The following is a 15,668-nucleotide window of genomic DNA, read 5'->3' as shown; positions in this document are numbered from 1 at the left end:
CTTCAATGTATGCTACCGAGAACCGTTATATCAGCGAACCAATAGTAATATTTTAGTTAAACAATAACGCTTCGTTATCGGCGTTAATGGCACAAGTAAATTTCTTCGCGAGTTTTGTTAACCAAGAATTCTACTACATTGCACTAGCCAGAAAATCTCTTTAAAATGATTTTAGTTACAAAGCTAGCAGTCTTGGGAATTTTAGTTGCACACTGCGAGGCAAACACGACCAGAATTAAGAGGAAAAATATACTGCTCTCGAGAGAACGACGTTACTTGATGTTTCCAAAAGGTAGCAATTTCGTGGTAAGTGGGTTATCAATATTATTCAATTAACAGTAACCAAGAAAAGTCAGCAATAGAAACTAGTTTTCCCAATCCAAAATAATAATCCTCCCTTCAGACTTTTCAAAAGTGGATTCCTCCATTTTACTTCTTCCCTTTCAGATAAACCTGACGTGTACAAAACCTTTGTTGAGAGCACAGCCCACTGGATGGAACACAGTATACGAGGTGGATTTTCCTTTTGCGCTCCCTCCAGATACTAGAAATCTCTTTTTTAAACAAAAACCAGAAAGGCGCGTAATTGAAAAGAGGAATGTAATTGAAAATATCGAAAAGATCTTAGCACAGTAAGTACAAATGTGGCACACAATTTTCCGAAAGTTTCGAATTTAGATAATGCCAACTACAAGATGGTTTCACTTTCAGGACAGGAGTAAACAGCACATCTTGTATTAATCGGTTTATATGCGAATCTAAACAATATGCCGGAATGAAACAAAATTCATTGCTAAATCACCTTGTCGACGTTGTTTTCAGGTATCTATGCGAATAGTGACATTTTTGGTATACCCTCATTCCTTTGAGGTTTTCGTATTATCAACTAATTGACATACCAAGCGTCTAAAAAGTATGGAAACGGTGGAATATCTCGTATAATTGATCAAAAAACAAAAAAGCGCCTTGAAATAATGAATAAAAGGACTGTTTAATAATGCCAAATATGAGCCCCCACTCCAATCCACTGGAAGAAGTTTATTAATGTGTTGCAGACTATACTTTTTCTAAGCAACCGTTACTTTTTGAGTACATTTTTGCAAAACGGTGACACGTGACTTGACCTTCAGTAATTGACTACCGAGAATCTAAAAGAAAAATTCGGATAAAAGCTGTCATAAAAGCGGATAAAATAAGGGTTTTATTTAGGACTTCAAAGTTGAGCTCACCCCACTACTGGTGGATTAGGGTAGGGTCATGTTTGGTATAACTGAACAGTTTTTATTCAATATTTAAAGATATTTGTTGTTTTCTTGTCAATTGTGTAATTGTGAACATATCCCACTTTTATATACTTTTTAGAGAGTTAAAGATTATGCAGAGAAAGTCACGGCCGTCTATAGAAAAAAGTTATATTGCACTGTCGATCTAAAATATCTTCTGTAGTGCGGTTTCGTTAAAATGACTTATGATATCGAAAAATTAATGGCTTTGTATATTATTGCACTGATGTAGCCTAGTATTTTATTATTATCTTTTGTCGAAAATAATATCTACCAATTAAATGGGAAACACTGCCATGCTACGGTCCTTATATTGACGTACAGGTTCAAGTGTCGAGCAGTTTATGTTATTTCAGATCATTCACGGAGGAAGAACAGTTTCCGGAGTATAAAGATGCGTGCGAATCTACTCACTTCGAACTTTGTCCACTATCTTTATTCAATTTATTTACCGCAACACCCCAAATGTAGCCTCTAATAAAATTATTCCAAAATATGGAGTTTACTTTTTATTGACAAAGGAACACAAAACGATTTTTGGTTTTCAACTGAGATATTGCGAAACACTAACTAACCAAAACTATCAAAATTTACAGCTCATAGCACATATTAATACAGTTAAAATGACAGATCGTGAATAAAGTGGAACAAAAAACAGAAGCCAATGTTTATAACATTAACAAAAAAAAATATAGGAACTAATGTACATTCCGAGAAAATAATTTCTTAACCAATTTTTAAGAAGTATCGAAAATGATTAATTTATGATGAATGAATATTATTTAGTTAAAGGAGTAAAAGGAATAAAAATTTACTAGCTTACCAATGCCGATAGTGTCCATCAAATTAAAATATTTTTAAAGTTGCACCGAAAAAGTCCATTTTTCCATCCTTAATTTTTCATTGTACCATTTGCATATTCCGTAAATTACTTGTTTTCCATCTTGCTTAAAGCATACAACATACAAAACAAAACAATTTCTAACTACAGTGGTATTCTTCCAAAATCTTTGAGAAAGCCTTAGTAGTTATTTTTCGTGATTGCTGCATCCCCCGTCCGCCGGCGAAATCTTGAGCAAATTTACGGATTCCCAAGTAACCTTTTTATTTAGGTCGGCTAGTGTCCGAGAGATGTCGCACATTAATAATTTAAGTTTTGGTCGCCAGATGTCACCCCTAGACATTACAACCCTTTAATTTAGTTTGACTCGAGATGTCACCCTTAATGGAGTAGGGAGTATTTTTTGTATTTGTACTTTTTTTGGCAAATTTTTTTTCGTCCCCTGTACTTTAAGTCGCGGGAGGCGAGCCCGGCCGACGGCGTTGCCTTTATATCGCGGAGCGAGATGATTAGATCACCGAGGTCGCGCGTGATCTTCGTAAATTATAAGATGCTGCTAACAGGTTTCTTATCTCTAGATTCCACTCGCGGCTTGTTTTTTTTGTTCATTAAATAAAAAGCTGCAGCGAAAAATACGTTTAATGACACTCACATCGAACAAATTTTGTTGTTAAACGTGTATTATATACAAAACCCTTCGAGACAAATATAAGCGTCATAAATATGGGCCAACGATATGCATCAATAAATAATTAGTTTTAATTTTTTACGCTAGGCACGTATATGGACATAAATAGATGCATACATTGTGACATCGCCGCCCCGTATAAGTTGGTAGCGTCCAAGTACATAAAGTAAGAGGTAGAAGGAAGGTAGGTTTGGAAGGATCGTAATTAAGTAAAAATTTATTATTAGTCCCGGCCTTTCTTACACTACACTGACTGACTCCTCCGCAAATACCGTGCTTCAAGAAGTGTACCATGTCACCCTCGGTCAACAGATCCAGTTCGACCTTTGTCGCTTGTCCAAGATAGACCCGGGTCGTATAAAACTGACTCGGGTCCATACCGGACGTTCTCAGATACACCTCTCTGAGGTTTTCAAAAATATTGGCTAAAAGTAAAATGTCAGATTTTAAATAAATATCGGAATATTCGCTTAAAGTTTTACATTTGAACAAATACCACACCGTTCAGGGATGCTTGTAATCCTCCCTGGTTATGTTGCTTTTTTGCATGGAGTCATAAAAGTCCTCGTGCGATGGTAGTTTCCTCTAATTTTGAAAAAGAATCTAGGTACGTATTTGGAAAGACGCCCTTCTGTCGAATAAGCTGAAATTCTTGTCCATTTGTAAAAAATTATTTGACTTCACAACATTGACTATCATTTAAATTTCGACTCCATTTGTCCAAGCTGGACGCCATAAATCGAAACGAATCTAAAAATCGGAGTTTTAAAAATACCTTTTTCCTTTGCCTCCTTTCTCCGACTACATGTTATCGACTAAGATATGTTTCGTAAAGGAAATGATTGTATCAAAGTCCGCGTACACAACAAAAGACACTTTTAATTTCTTTTCAAATTCTTCAAATTTCAACTTATTCGCGGGAACATCTGTACCGTATCCTTGCGCAATTTGGTGGTCGGAAGTTTGATGGAAATGTGAGTGCAGTCGTACTCTTGATGACGCTTAAGTTACTAATTAATAAGAGGTTGACATGCCTCTCTTTACGAAATTCGGTAAAATGCAAAGGACCAACAACTTCAACATCATTAAGGCCTTCATTATAGACTCTCTCGAGGTCATAGACGTTGACCGAAATGTCATTAGGTCGTTCAAACATGGGTATGTCCCTTAGTTTAACGGGAAAATCGATACCTGTAAAGTCCAGCTCGTTCTGAAACTCTACATAGTCACTGACCCTGTTGACGTTATCTGTCCGTTGGACTGGGTGAAGAGCAGCCAAGATCGACCACAAGTATTTTTCGTCCGTGTTTTGAACGTTCAAAACATATTTCTTTGCTTCAATATCCTTGGGCAGGCTAATATAGGACGACGCCCTTAGAGGATTGTACTTGTTAATCCCTATTTCTAAATGGAGGAGTTTCTGCAAAGCCCAGCCTGTAAAAAAGGGTCAATTTGGAAATAGAATACATTTTTATCAATCATACCGCTGTCTCTTTCCTGAAACTCGGAAGCTTTAACAGCCAGGATGTCGCGGAACTGGACGTACAGCTCCTCTATATCGGTGTTACCGCTGACCAGCCGATATTTGGTATTAAAGGACTTGGCTTCCACCTGCCCACATACCGACTTTTACGTTGTCGTAGCGTCGGACGTTCGACTCAACCAATGTAAGGACTTCGGCCCTAAGGTGTTCCAAGAAACCCTTTACGTCTGTAGAATTAACAGCCGACGTCAAACAATATATAGCTATGCGGTTGCGGAAGGGGGTCTGCATTATTTCCACTCCTTCCTCCTGCACCATTCTGCATTTTTAGCGGTGAGCCAAAGTACGCAAGTGTACTTGCCATCGCATTGCGGGAATGGTCAAGTTACACTGCATACAATGGTGCGTGGATGATGGTGATGATGTCGAAGCTATAAAATATAATAATGTGAATTGTTTGGAATTTAAAAACAAAATTCTTACCTGCGGTAGGTCAAGTCTCGGACGCTTGAGTCCGCCGGCAGCAATAGCGGCAGCGGCGGGTCTTTTCGCTTTTGGGACCTCATGTTTCTCACCTTGATGGTGTCGGAGGGCCCCCTCGAAGTATATCCCGCCGCAAACGTTACAAATTTGTACTGCTGCGCGACAATCCCCGTGCCTCGCGATGTGGTCTTTACGGCTCAACAAGCGGTAGCAATATTCGCAGGGGAACATTATTTTTCTGCAAGGAATAAGCGTCTCACTTCCGAACTATTCCGGTATTACTGAACACTTACCTTTTTTAAGCGGTCAAACACAAAAAAAAAATCAAAAGAATGAAGACTGACTCCAGCGGCTGTAAGTTATTAATAACGTCATTTCCTTTCGCGATAACGAATTTAAAATAATGCAAACATTCGATAACGTTCCTTCCGGTTAATTAAGATATTCTCCGGAAGTGCTTATCATATCTGTTTCGGATCTATCGAAACCTGTCCCTTTAGACGTTTTGGACCTGCTCGAGAGCTGTTGCGTAGATATTTTTGGACCTAATTTAGATCTGACCACGAGCTCTCAAACGACTGGAAATATTTACACATTACAGTTACTAAATATTTTTTACAATTTTATGCAATATGTCCTGGAGCCAAATTTTGAAAATATCCGATTTTTGCTTTGTATTCCTCCGCACGAAAGCGGAGATTGGTCTGAACAAGTGCTATCTGAGTTTCGAGCTGCTTGATACCTTCTTCGCATTGCGTCAGCTGATTTTCCAAATTGTTTTTCAAATTGAACGCTTCACAAACTACTTTCTTTTCGTTATCATCTTTACACGCCTCCAACCATTCACCTTGTGCTTGCGGTAGAGATTCAATTTTTCTTTTCTTAACTCGGGAATTTGCACCAATACACTTGCAATAAATTAAAAAAATTGTCCGGCAAGATAATTTCTTCCATGTCGGACGCTCACAAAATCAAAACTAATAAAAGAAATTTATAGGATATTCGCCGAGTCGATCCATGAATCATGTGACTTGTCCAATCCCAACCAGCGCACTAGAAACTGATTTTTCGACGAGATAAAATTCGTACTGTATTTGTTGATCCATTGTGTATATCCTTTTTGTTGTGGCAAAAGTTTATAAAGTTGGGAACTGATATCTGCCTGATAGCTCTTAAATTTCTTCTCGAGCTCCTCTATATTGGATAAATGTTTTTCCAAATTGTTCATTGAATTATCGAATTTCTCGTTAAGGTGGTGATGAATGTGTGTACCAAATGTATTAATAGTCATGACGGCGGTTGTTGCTCAAATAGTTTTCTAACTCCCAGTCGTGCTTATTTTATAAGATAACTTTTCCCTGGTTCTTCAATAATTGAAACTATTTCGTTCTCATGACCCGTGTGCCCCGCAGCGGTAGATGCCAGTAACAGTCTTAATCTATCAACAAGTTCGTTAACATTATCCCAAAAAATATAATCTGTATTTTCTTTATTTGCTTTCAAAGTCAGCCTGTCCCACTTCTGTCTCTTCTATAAGGCGGTGGCAATTTAGAAAATGCGTCAGCTAGTCGTCTCACCGGGTTTTTTTGTTTTTGTTGTTCCTCGCTCCTGTAAGTATCCAATTATATTTATATATTTATATGATGTGTTTCCTTGCACTTGTTCATTAGGGTCATGGTTTCTGCGATACGCGTTTGTTCTTTTCAGTATGTCCATGTAATTATCTATCTATCTTTCGTTTTGAAACTGACAGGTACCTTCTTGAAAAGTAACTCGTTCAAACCTACGATTCCGAGATATGTAATTCCTTGTACCTTTACATCTTTACCGACAATTTCTACAGCTTTTTGGATTAAACCCGGAAAAAAATTACCGTTTTCTATGTCATGAACGATACCATAATTATGCTCAAATATATGTTGGTACCTTTTACGCTGTCATCAATATATGTCCGCGGTAATTTATCAAAGCCAGTCAACCATTGCTCGTAGGCGGGAATGTCGCTTGCTTAGTTTGTTCTAAAATATCTGACAGATTTCCCAACGTGGTATCGCTGTCCGAAATACCTTACTTAATACTTACTTACTTACTTACTTAATACTTTCAGCTACAACATTGCTTTGTTGTTGGATCGATGGAAAGGAGGTATCAAAAAATGAGGGCAATTCGGAAGGTAAGATTGGGGTATTTCCGGTTCTTTTCTCCTTTATTTTGGTAGGCGTCGAGGTTAACACTTCATATTTAACATTTTCTTTTTCTTCAAACGGCTCTTCCTTGATATCCGTTTTATTTATTGTTGAAATTAATTGAGTTATCGGTTTATAGGTATGTTCTAGTTGCGCCTAGGATTCATTTGCGTCTTCTTTTAGCCTTTGATACATTTCCCTCACTGCGTTTCTTGATTTTATTAGTTACATCGCTAAGCGTTTATCCATTTTGGAATGTTATATATAAATGAAGGAATCGAAGTTTTTCCTATATCTGCCCTTATCTAACTCACAATCTTTGTCAATCCCAAGAAAATTATAGGGTTCGTTCCAGCAATACACACAGATATATATATATATATATATATATATATATATATATATATATATATATATATATATGCTTTTAACTCATTATGTCTTGCTTGAATAAAATCGGAAGGTTGGCGTTTTCCGAATAACTCGCTTGAGTATAGAAAATATAAAAAAATATCCTTGAAAAATAAAGAAACAATCGGCGTTTTTATGCCTGCTGTGAGTGAAATAATCTCTAATGACGCTTTGATCGTGACAAGGAATATCATCAAATGTTATAACAGATTTGGGATTAATTTCCTGAGGAGAAATATTCACATCGCTCTCAAACTCAAAAAAGCCTATCTCTTGTAAAGGCTCTAGCAGTTATCTCAAATACACGTATTTTGGCTGCTGCAGGGATTTGGAATATAAGTTAACGTTTTCAAATCTAATTCCATTAGGATGTTCGAGCAAAGAGAGCATGACGTTGGTTTTACCAGAATTTGAGGGTCCAATTAGTGGCTAACTCCAAAGAGATCGCCGTGCTTTTGAGATTCGTGGTTTTTTACGGGTAAAGAAAAGGCTTGCTTTTCAACTCCCATTTTGACTGAGGCATTAGGAAGAACCCGCAAAAGTATTTATAACATAATTCCTAAATATTTATAAACAGTATTTCCTAACACTCTGAGGATTGTACATTGAAACAGGGGCGAAAGGCTCAGGATTGGTAAATAAACTTATAAACAAACTTCCTATCGAACTGCATATTCCCGGTTACCAACTCTGCGGACCGGGTACCCATTTACAAAAGAGAATAAATAGAGGTGATTCTGGTACAGATCCCTTAGACGCTGCTTGTAAAGAGCACTATATAGCATATTCTCAATCTAACGATTTTACTAGGAGACACGAAGTAGACAAGATCTTAGAGGATAAAGCTTGGCAGAGGGTTAAGGCCAAGGACTTTTTATTTCGAGAAAAAGCAGCCGCTTTAGTCATAACAGGTGTAATGAAAGGAAAGCGAAAATTTGGATGCCCAAGAAAATCGAAGCCAAGAAAGCAGTTTTGAACGTGCAAAACACGGACGAAAAATGCTTTGTGTGGTCGATCTTGGCTGCTGTCCACCCAATCCACTGGACAAATAACGCCAACAAGATCAGTAACTATGTAGAGTTTCAGAACGAGCTGGATAATTAGTAATGACTACAGAGATAATCATTATTGTTTAATAAGAAGTATATCTCGGGTGATTTCAAAACAACTAACTACAAGCTGAAATTTGAAGAATTTCAGAAGAACTAAAAAGTGCCTTTTGTGGTGTACGCGGACTTTGAAACAATCATGACACCATTGGAGGTGGAAGGCGAACAGATTCCCGACAAATCGTTAATCGTCAAAACTCATATTCACGCCTACCATGTTAAATATGCCTTTGACGATTCCCAGTCCGTTTTTAAACAGCACAGAGGTTGGGACGCGCACAAAATTTTCATTGAATGGCTGGAGAGCGATTGCAAATCACTCTACAACAAGTTCATGAAAACTTCCGTGCCCATGACCGCTCTATCTCATTATTACATTACATTATTACACTATATACCATTTGCGAGAAGCCCTTTGACCGACAAGTCGAAAAAGTAAGAGATCATTGTCATATGACAGGCGAATTTCGAGGTGCTGCTCACTCCGCTTGCAACTTGAACTTCAAAGTTCCGCGACACATCCCTGTCTTATTTAATTATTTAGGTTTCGACAGTCACCTATTTGTAAAATTTGTGGCTGAAGAAGGGAAAAAGATCGATGACATTTCCCAAAACAAGGAACGTTACATTTCCTCTACGAAACATGTCTTAGTCGATAACATCGAGTCGGAGAAAGGAGGCAAATGAAAAAAGGTATTTTTAAAACTCCAATTTTTAGATTCATTTCGGTTTATGGCGTCCAGCTTGGACAAATTGAGTCGAAATTTGAACGATAGTCAGTGTCGCGAAGTCATTTTTTTTTAAATGAGGAAGTATTTCAGCTTATTCGATAGAAGGACATCTTTCCATATACGTACCTAGATTCTTTTTCAAAATTAGACGAAACCAAACTACCATCGCACAAGGACTTTTATGACTCCATGCGAAAAAGCAACATAACCAGGGAGGATTACAAGCGTGCTTGGACGGTGTGGAATTTGTTCAAATGTAAAACTTTAGGCGATATTTATTTAAGATCCGACGTTTTACTTTTAGCCAATATTTTTGGGTCCGAGTCAGTTTTATACCACCCCGGGTGGACGACCGCTCTTAAGGCGACAAAGGTCGAACTGAACCTGTTGACCGACGTTGACATAATACACTTCCTGAAGCACGGTAATAAATTTGTACTTAATTACGATCCTTCCAAACCTACCTCTTACGTTATGTACTTGAACGCTACCAATTTATACGGGGCGGCCATGTCACAATACCCCCCAACGGGAAACTTCGAGTGGTCGGAGGAGGGTAAAATTCAAAATTCACCTAGGGGATATATTTTCGAAGTAGATTTGGACTATCCGGAAGTGTTGCATGACGCACATAACGAAGTGCCTTTTGCTCGGAATCCATCGTTTCACCAACCGCAAAAACCAAAATTAAAAAACTTATTCCAAATTTAAACAACAAACGTAATTATGTATTGGATTATAGAAATCTGTAACAGGCTTTAAGTAACGGCTTAAAGCTTGTTCGCATCCATCGCGTTCTTGCTTTCGATCAATCTCCCTGGCGAAAACAATACATAGACTTGAATACGACGATGCGTAATCAACCTAAAAATGAGTTTAAAAAAGATTTTTTTCGAACTGAATGAATGAATGAATAACGCTGTGTTCGGAAAAACGATGAAAAATGTAGACAAAACGGTGGAAGTGCGGCTCGTTTCCTATTGGGAAAATATTGGTAACAGGTTGGTGGCGGAAGCGTTAATCGCGAGACCTAATTTTAAAAATGTCGCCATATTTAGCGAAAATCTGGTTGCTCTCCAAATGGAAAGGACTAAAGTCGTATATGATAAACCTATTTATGCCGCATTTTGTATTTTAGATATATCCAAGACTCTCGTATACGACTTTTTTATGGCTACCTAATAGCCAAGTACGACGATAAAGCCGTCTCACTCTACACCGACACCGAGAGCCTCGTTGTCCAAATTTTTGCGAAAATTGAAAGAGAATTTGGACAGATTCGATACATCCCATTACTCGGAGAACAACCAACACGGCATTCCCGTAAACAAGTCCGTTCTTGGCAAAATGGAGGACGAGTACCCGGAATGGCCGTTGTCGGAATTTTTAGGTACGGGAGCGAAAGCTTATTGCGTAAATGTGGACGTCAATGAGTTGACCAAAATGGCCAAGGGCGTTCCTGACTCGGTTAGTCAGCGCGAACTTAGTCTCGACGACTATAAGCGCACTGTCGACGAAGAAGGCACGCTAATCTTGAGCCAAATGTTTTCGTTTCGCTCACATTTACATGATATGTAAGTCGAACTGAAAAATAAGGTGGCGTTGTCTTACGCGGACGACAAATGACATCTTATACCCGGCTCAGAATACACGCTAGCTTGGGACCATCGAAATTTGACATAGTACAAAGGAGAGCGGGAAAATAATTAACCGATTGACCACATGCGAGACAGCTATTTCTTTTGGCAAACTAATATGGTACGATTCTTTTAAATAATTGTTCTTTAGATTAAGGATACAGTTTTACATAATATTTGTGGTTAATTTATGTATCTATTTATGTCTTAAATCTTAAACTAAATATTTATTGATGCATATCGTTCGGCCATATATATTGCGCTTATATTTGTCTCTCCTGGAGGGCTTTTGTATATAATACACGTTTAATAACATAATTTGTTCGATGTGAGTGTCATTAAACGTCTTTTCCGCTGCAGCTTTTTATTTAATCAGCAAAAAAAACGAACCGCGAGTAGCATCTAGAAATAAGTAACCAATTCGGCTCTGGGATCCCGTCATTGCTATCGCCAAACGCAACGCGGTAAAGTACAGGGGCGAAAAAAAATTGCCAAAAAAGCACAAACACAAAAACTACACCTTACCCCCATTAAGGGTGACATCTGGCGATGAGCTATTAATGCACGGCATTTCTCGTCAAACTAAATTAAAAGGTTGGTTGGGAATCCGGAAATTTGTTATTTCAAGATCGGCCCCGGGGGGACGGGGGATGATCAAAAGGGATATATATACTTCTATCCTTTTACGTGGGTCTATTAGCTTCGTTAGACAGAAATACTTTTTTCTTAAATATGCATTTCGACTTTGGTAAAAAAAACGCCCAACATATACTCTCGCTCTGCGCATATATTCTTCTCAATTGTGATTTTGATGTTTGAAAGCTGTTTGCTTATTTGTATATTCCATTATGCTCTATCACGTCATTTTTTTTTCGTGCTCTATATCTTAAAATTGACATTTTATTTAGATATTTGTTAAATATTTGAATTGACTTTTATTAAATTAAATGTATATTGGCAACACTCGGTAATATTAAATTTATCTGCAAAACAACAGAGTAGAAGCAGAAGCGTCAATCCAGCGTGTAACCTGCTTATGTGCAGTTTGGTTGTATTGGTCGTCGTGCTTTGTTGCGCATTTCTAGTGTTCTAGAACGTATAAATATGGAAAGAAGACGTTGTGTGAGCAATACAAATAACTTTTGTTGTGAACCCATATTTTCGTGTAAAAATTGGCCAAGACAAATCCTGGGCTCCTCACACCGTTTGTTCCGTTTGCGTTGAAGCATTAAGAAACTGGCAAAAAGGTAGGAAGAATTATTTAAGCTTTGGTGTTAATATGGTATGGCGAAGGCCCTGGAATCACAGTGATGATTGTTATTTTTGTTCGTGTAATGTTCAAGGATTCAACAGAAAAAAATAAGAAGCAAATTGTGATTCCGCTATTCGACCAGTTCCTCATGGACCAGATGTGCCAATACCTAGCACCTCAAGAGAACTAGAAAAGGTCAGAATCAGAGGAATCTAATTCCGACCCAGATGACTCACATTTCACACCAGATTTCAGGAGAGCCCGAAGTGTTTAACAAGACTGAATTAAATGATTTAATTAGAGATTTGCACCTTCCAAAGGATGCATCCGAATTGTTAGCGTCCAGACTTCATGACAAGTATTTACTGACACCAGACGTCACATCAAGTTTGTACCAGGATCGTGAAAAAGAGTTATGTCAATATTTTCCAACAATATTCCACTTTTTTACTGAATAAAAAAATATGTTATCTTAGAAATAACTTAAATGTTCCGAATTCGGGAGAGCGTTTTTAAAAAAAATTATTAACAGAGAAAGCGGAATAAAGTTTAATTTGGAGTAGGAAATACAGAGGCTGAAATAATTAATCGCGTTTTTACAATGCGACAATCGAATATATAGGCTTCGTTGGCTGTTCGGGCTATATAACTCCTCTCTCCTTAACTTTCGAAAATAACAGAGTTTTTTCGAAAAAGTTTAAAAATTTTCTTCTGGCCAGGTTTCTTCGGGTCTAGATGTGGTTTTCTTCGATTTTCTTCGTTTTTTCAAGAAGATTTTCTTATTGATGAAAACTAAAATAAAAACCACAATTATTCCAAAAATTCTTCTTTCACTGGTTCCATGGGAATTATTCTTTCTGTTAAGTCTCTTAGCTGGTATATTTCCATATCCAGTATCCACTTCCGTTAATTGAATTTTTTGTAAAACGAGGGGTTTTCCGTACTGGATTTTTATCTCATTAAAGAATTTTTCTTCATTAATTTCTATCTGACAGTTTACTGCTATCTTAATCAGTACTGGGACTTCGATTTGAATATGTTTGATATGATTCAACAGAAACAACTTAATTAATTAATTAGCAGTTTTTCAGGCTTCTGTGGCAGAACAAAAACTAAATCTTGGGTGATTTGTTCTCCAATTGATAGGTTCATTTTCGTAATAGAACAATTTTCTATTCCAATGACATTAAGTAAGTTCTCCACGCATACATCCCGGTGATGAGTTTCTTCTTTACAAAACTAGATTCCTTCAATGACGGGACATGTTTCTACGGTGAATTATCTCTTCTTCTCCGCTTGTGCGATATAAGGGAATTGCGGTATAAAAATTGATTAATTTTGGATTATTGGGAAAATATGATAAAAGGAAAATATTTCGGATCTCAAAGCTGAGTATATGAAATTTGCCTGCGTTCCCAAAATTTGATAACAAAATAAAATACTTTTAAATTGTGGAATTTGATTTTCTTTATAAATTGGAGCTATATATTTAAGCATATTATTCAAGTCTAAAGTCGCACACGCGCAACACCCTCAAGAGTCGAACCCTCCGGTAGAACCGTGCAGTGCAGCCCCTTCAACCAATCGCATCCTCCACAAGGAAATTTGGGGTAAGTCAGGGCATGATTACGGTCATTTTATTTCGTATTCGGGGAACCAGAGTGATCTTGGTGTTACAGATTCGAACCAGCAAATTTATGCACATATTTGTTGCGTAACCGAACATAAATTTTGGTCCTTCGAGCCGGATCCTCTGTGAGCCGAATCCCTACTCTTGAGACATTGCATAATTGCTTATTTACTCAAGAATATTTTTCCTTTTATTCATTTTACTTTTCCAAAGCACATCCTAGGTTATTACTTAATTCTTCAATACACTACTATGCCTTCGTATGCCCAATAGAAAATGGTGTCATAAACTCTCAATATACAAATTGGGAAACGACCGATTCTAAATCAAAAAATACATCTAGATTTCTCCTAGTTGCGAGTGTATGTAGGTTGTCTTTCTCGTTCCAAAGACGACAAAAAATAACCGCGAACTCGCTCCGGCGAGATCCATTTTTTTTGTCTCACCTGCCGGTCAACACGGTGCTTGCCAAATTCAATAATTTACTTTGAATTCTCAATACAATTCTTATTATTTTTTTTTTTACAAATCCCTAAACATTAGAACTTGTTGTTGGAAGCCATCCCAAACGCGACCGTTGAGTGTAGAATACGGGGGCGCTTCCAAGAGTACCTAATAAATTTGGTGTTTGTTTCGCTATTGGCGAATCATAATCCTACTACTTCTACCATGCCTCCTGCAGGTGAGAAAGAAAAAAAAATTGCATGCGCTCAAGCCCTGCGTCAAACCGTGCTTAATCAGTTGAACCTGATCGAATCCTCGGCTAATCACACCAAAACGAACCCTGCCTCTCACTCCAAATTTAAAATTAATTTTAAAAAGTTGGATTCACGTAGCAAGAATTTTGAAAAACATCACCTTGCGGTAATCTCTCTACTTGTAGACGATTCCGAGGCTCTTTCGGAGGAGCATAACATTCAAACCAATTTCTTAGAGATGCGTAGAAATTGAGTCCACTTATTTTGATTTATTCGAAACAGAAACGGTTGATTTAACCCAAAGCAGGGAACACAATCAAACTATAATTGTACCAGAACAAGAATATTCTTTGCCCAAACTAAACGTCCCTAGTTTTTCCGGAGACATCGAGGAGTTTCCCATATTCATTGAAATATATAACGCGATAATACATTCACGGGGATGTTCCAATATTGAAAAGTTTAAATATCTGCGTACTGTCTTAAAGGGGCCGACTTTAAATTTAATAAAAAATGTTAAATTAGTTGGTGAGAATTATACTACGGCCTATGACGCGTTAATAAATAGGTATGACAGTAAACGCTTGCGTGCTGTTTCTTATTGGAAAGCTATAGAACATTCTCCGCGCCTTACGAGTGATGACGTCATTAGCCTCCGTAGGCTTTTAGATACATTTAAAGATAACTTAGACTGTTTACAAGACATGGGTTACTTGACGTCGCAGTGGTGTTTTATTATGGCAAATATTTTACTGGACCGCTTAGATCCAGTCACGCGTAAACTGTTTGAACAAAAGCATTCATCTAATGAAATGCCCACGTCCGGTGACATTTATAATTTTCTTGAGCAGCATTGCACCGCGTTAGAGTTGCTCGAGTTATCACGAAAACAAAACATACCGCCGAAATACAATCATTCGATCTTTACGCGATCCCCTCGTAAACATACTAACGCCTTTTTTACACATAAAAGCCAACGACCCTTATCGTTAAAACAGAACACATGTTTTTGGTGCGAGAAAGGTCATTTGATATACAGATGCGATGCCTTTTTGGCTCAACCGGTGCACGAACGCGTTAATTTCATTCAAAATAACAAAGGTTGCACTAATTGCTTGGCAAACTTACATGTCGTGGCCCAATGTTCTTCACAGAAAAGATGCAGACATTGCGGCTACAATCATCATAGCCTTTTATGTTTAAAAGGCAACCCTTCCCCTCCCCCCGGATCACCCG

The 15,668-nt window shown here is 37.7% G+C and overlaps 1 protein-coding gene across 1 annotated transcript; it reads left to right on the top strand.

The window, feature by feature from the left end:
* The first annotated feature begins 104 nt into the window (after positions 1–104).
* Positions 105–1,766, top strand: LOC132708072 (uncharacterized). The gene is made up of 4 exons (XM_060680181.1): positions 105–306; positions 448–632; positions 712–822; positions 1,640–1,766. The coding sequence occupies exons 1-4, from the start codon at positions 166–168 to the stop codon at positions 1,752–1,754; spliced, it is 552 nt and encodes a 183-aa protein (XP_060536164.1). The 5' UTR covers positions 105–165; the 3' UTR covers positions 1,755–1,766.
* The last annotated feature ends 13,902 nt before the right edge of the window (positions 1,767–15,668 follow it).

Source organism: Cylas formicarius, unplaced genomic scaffold (assembly GCF_029955315.1).
Source record: "Cylas formicarius isolate icCylForm1 unplaced genomic scaffold, icCylForm1.1 PGA_scaffold_10__41_contigs__length_53128322, whole genome shotgun sequence".
Lineage (NCBI taxonomy): Eukaryota > Metazoa > Arthropoda > Insecta > Coleoptera > Brentidae > Cylas > Cylas formicarius.
This window is presented reverse-complemented; position numbering and strand designations above follow the sequence as displayed.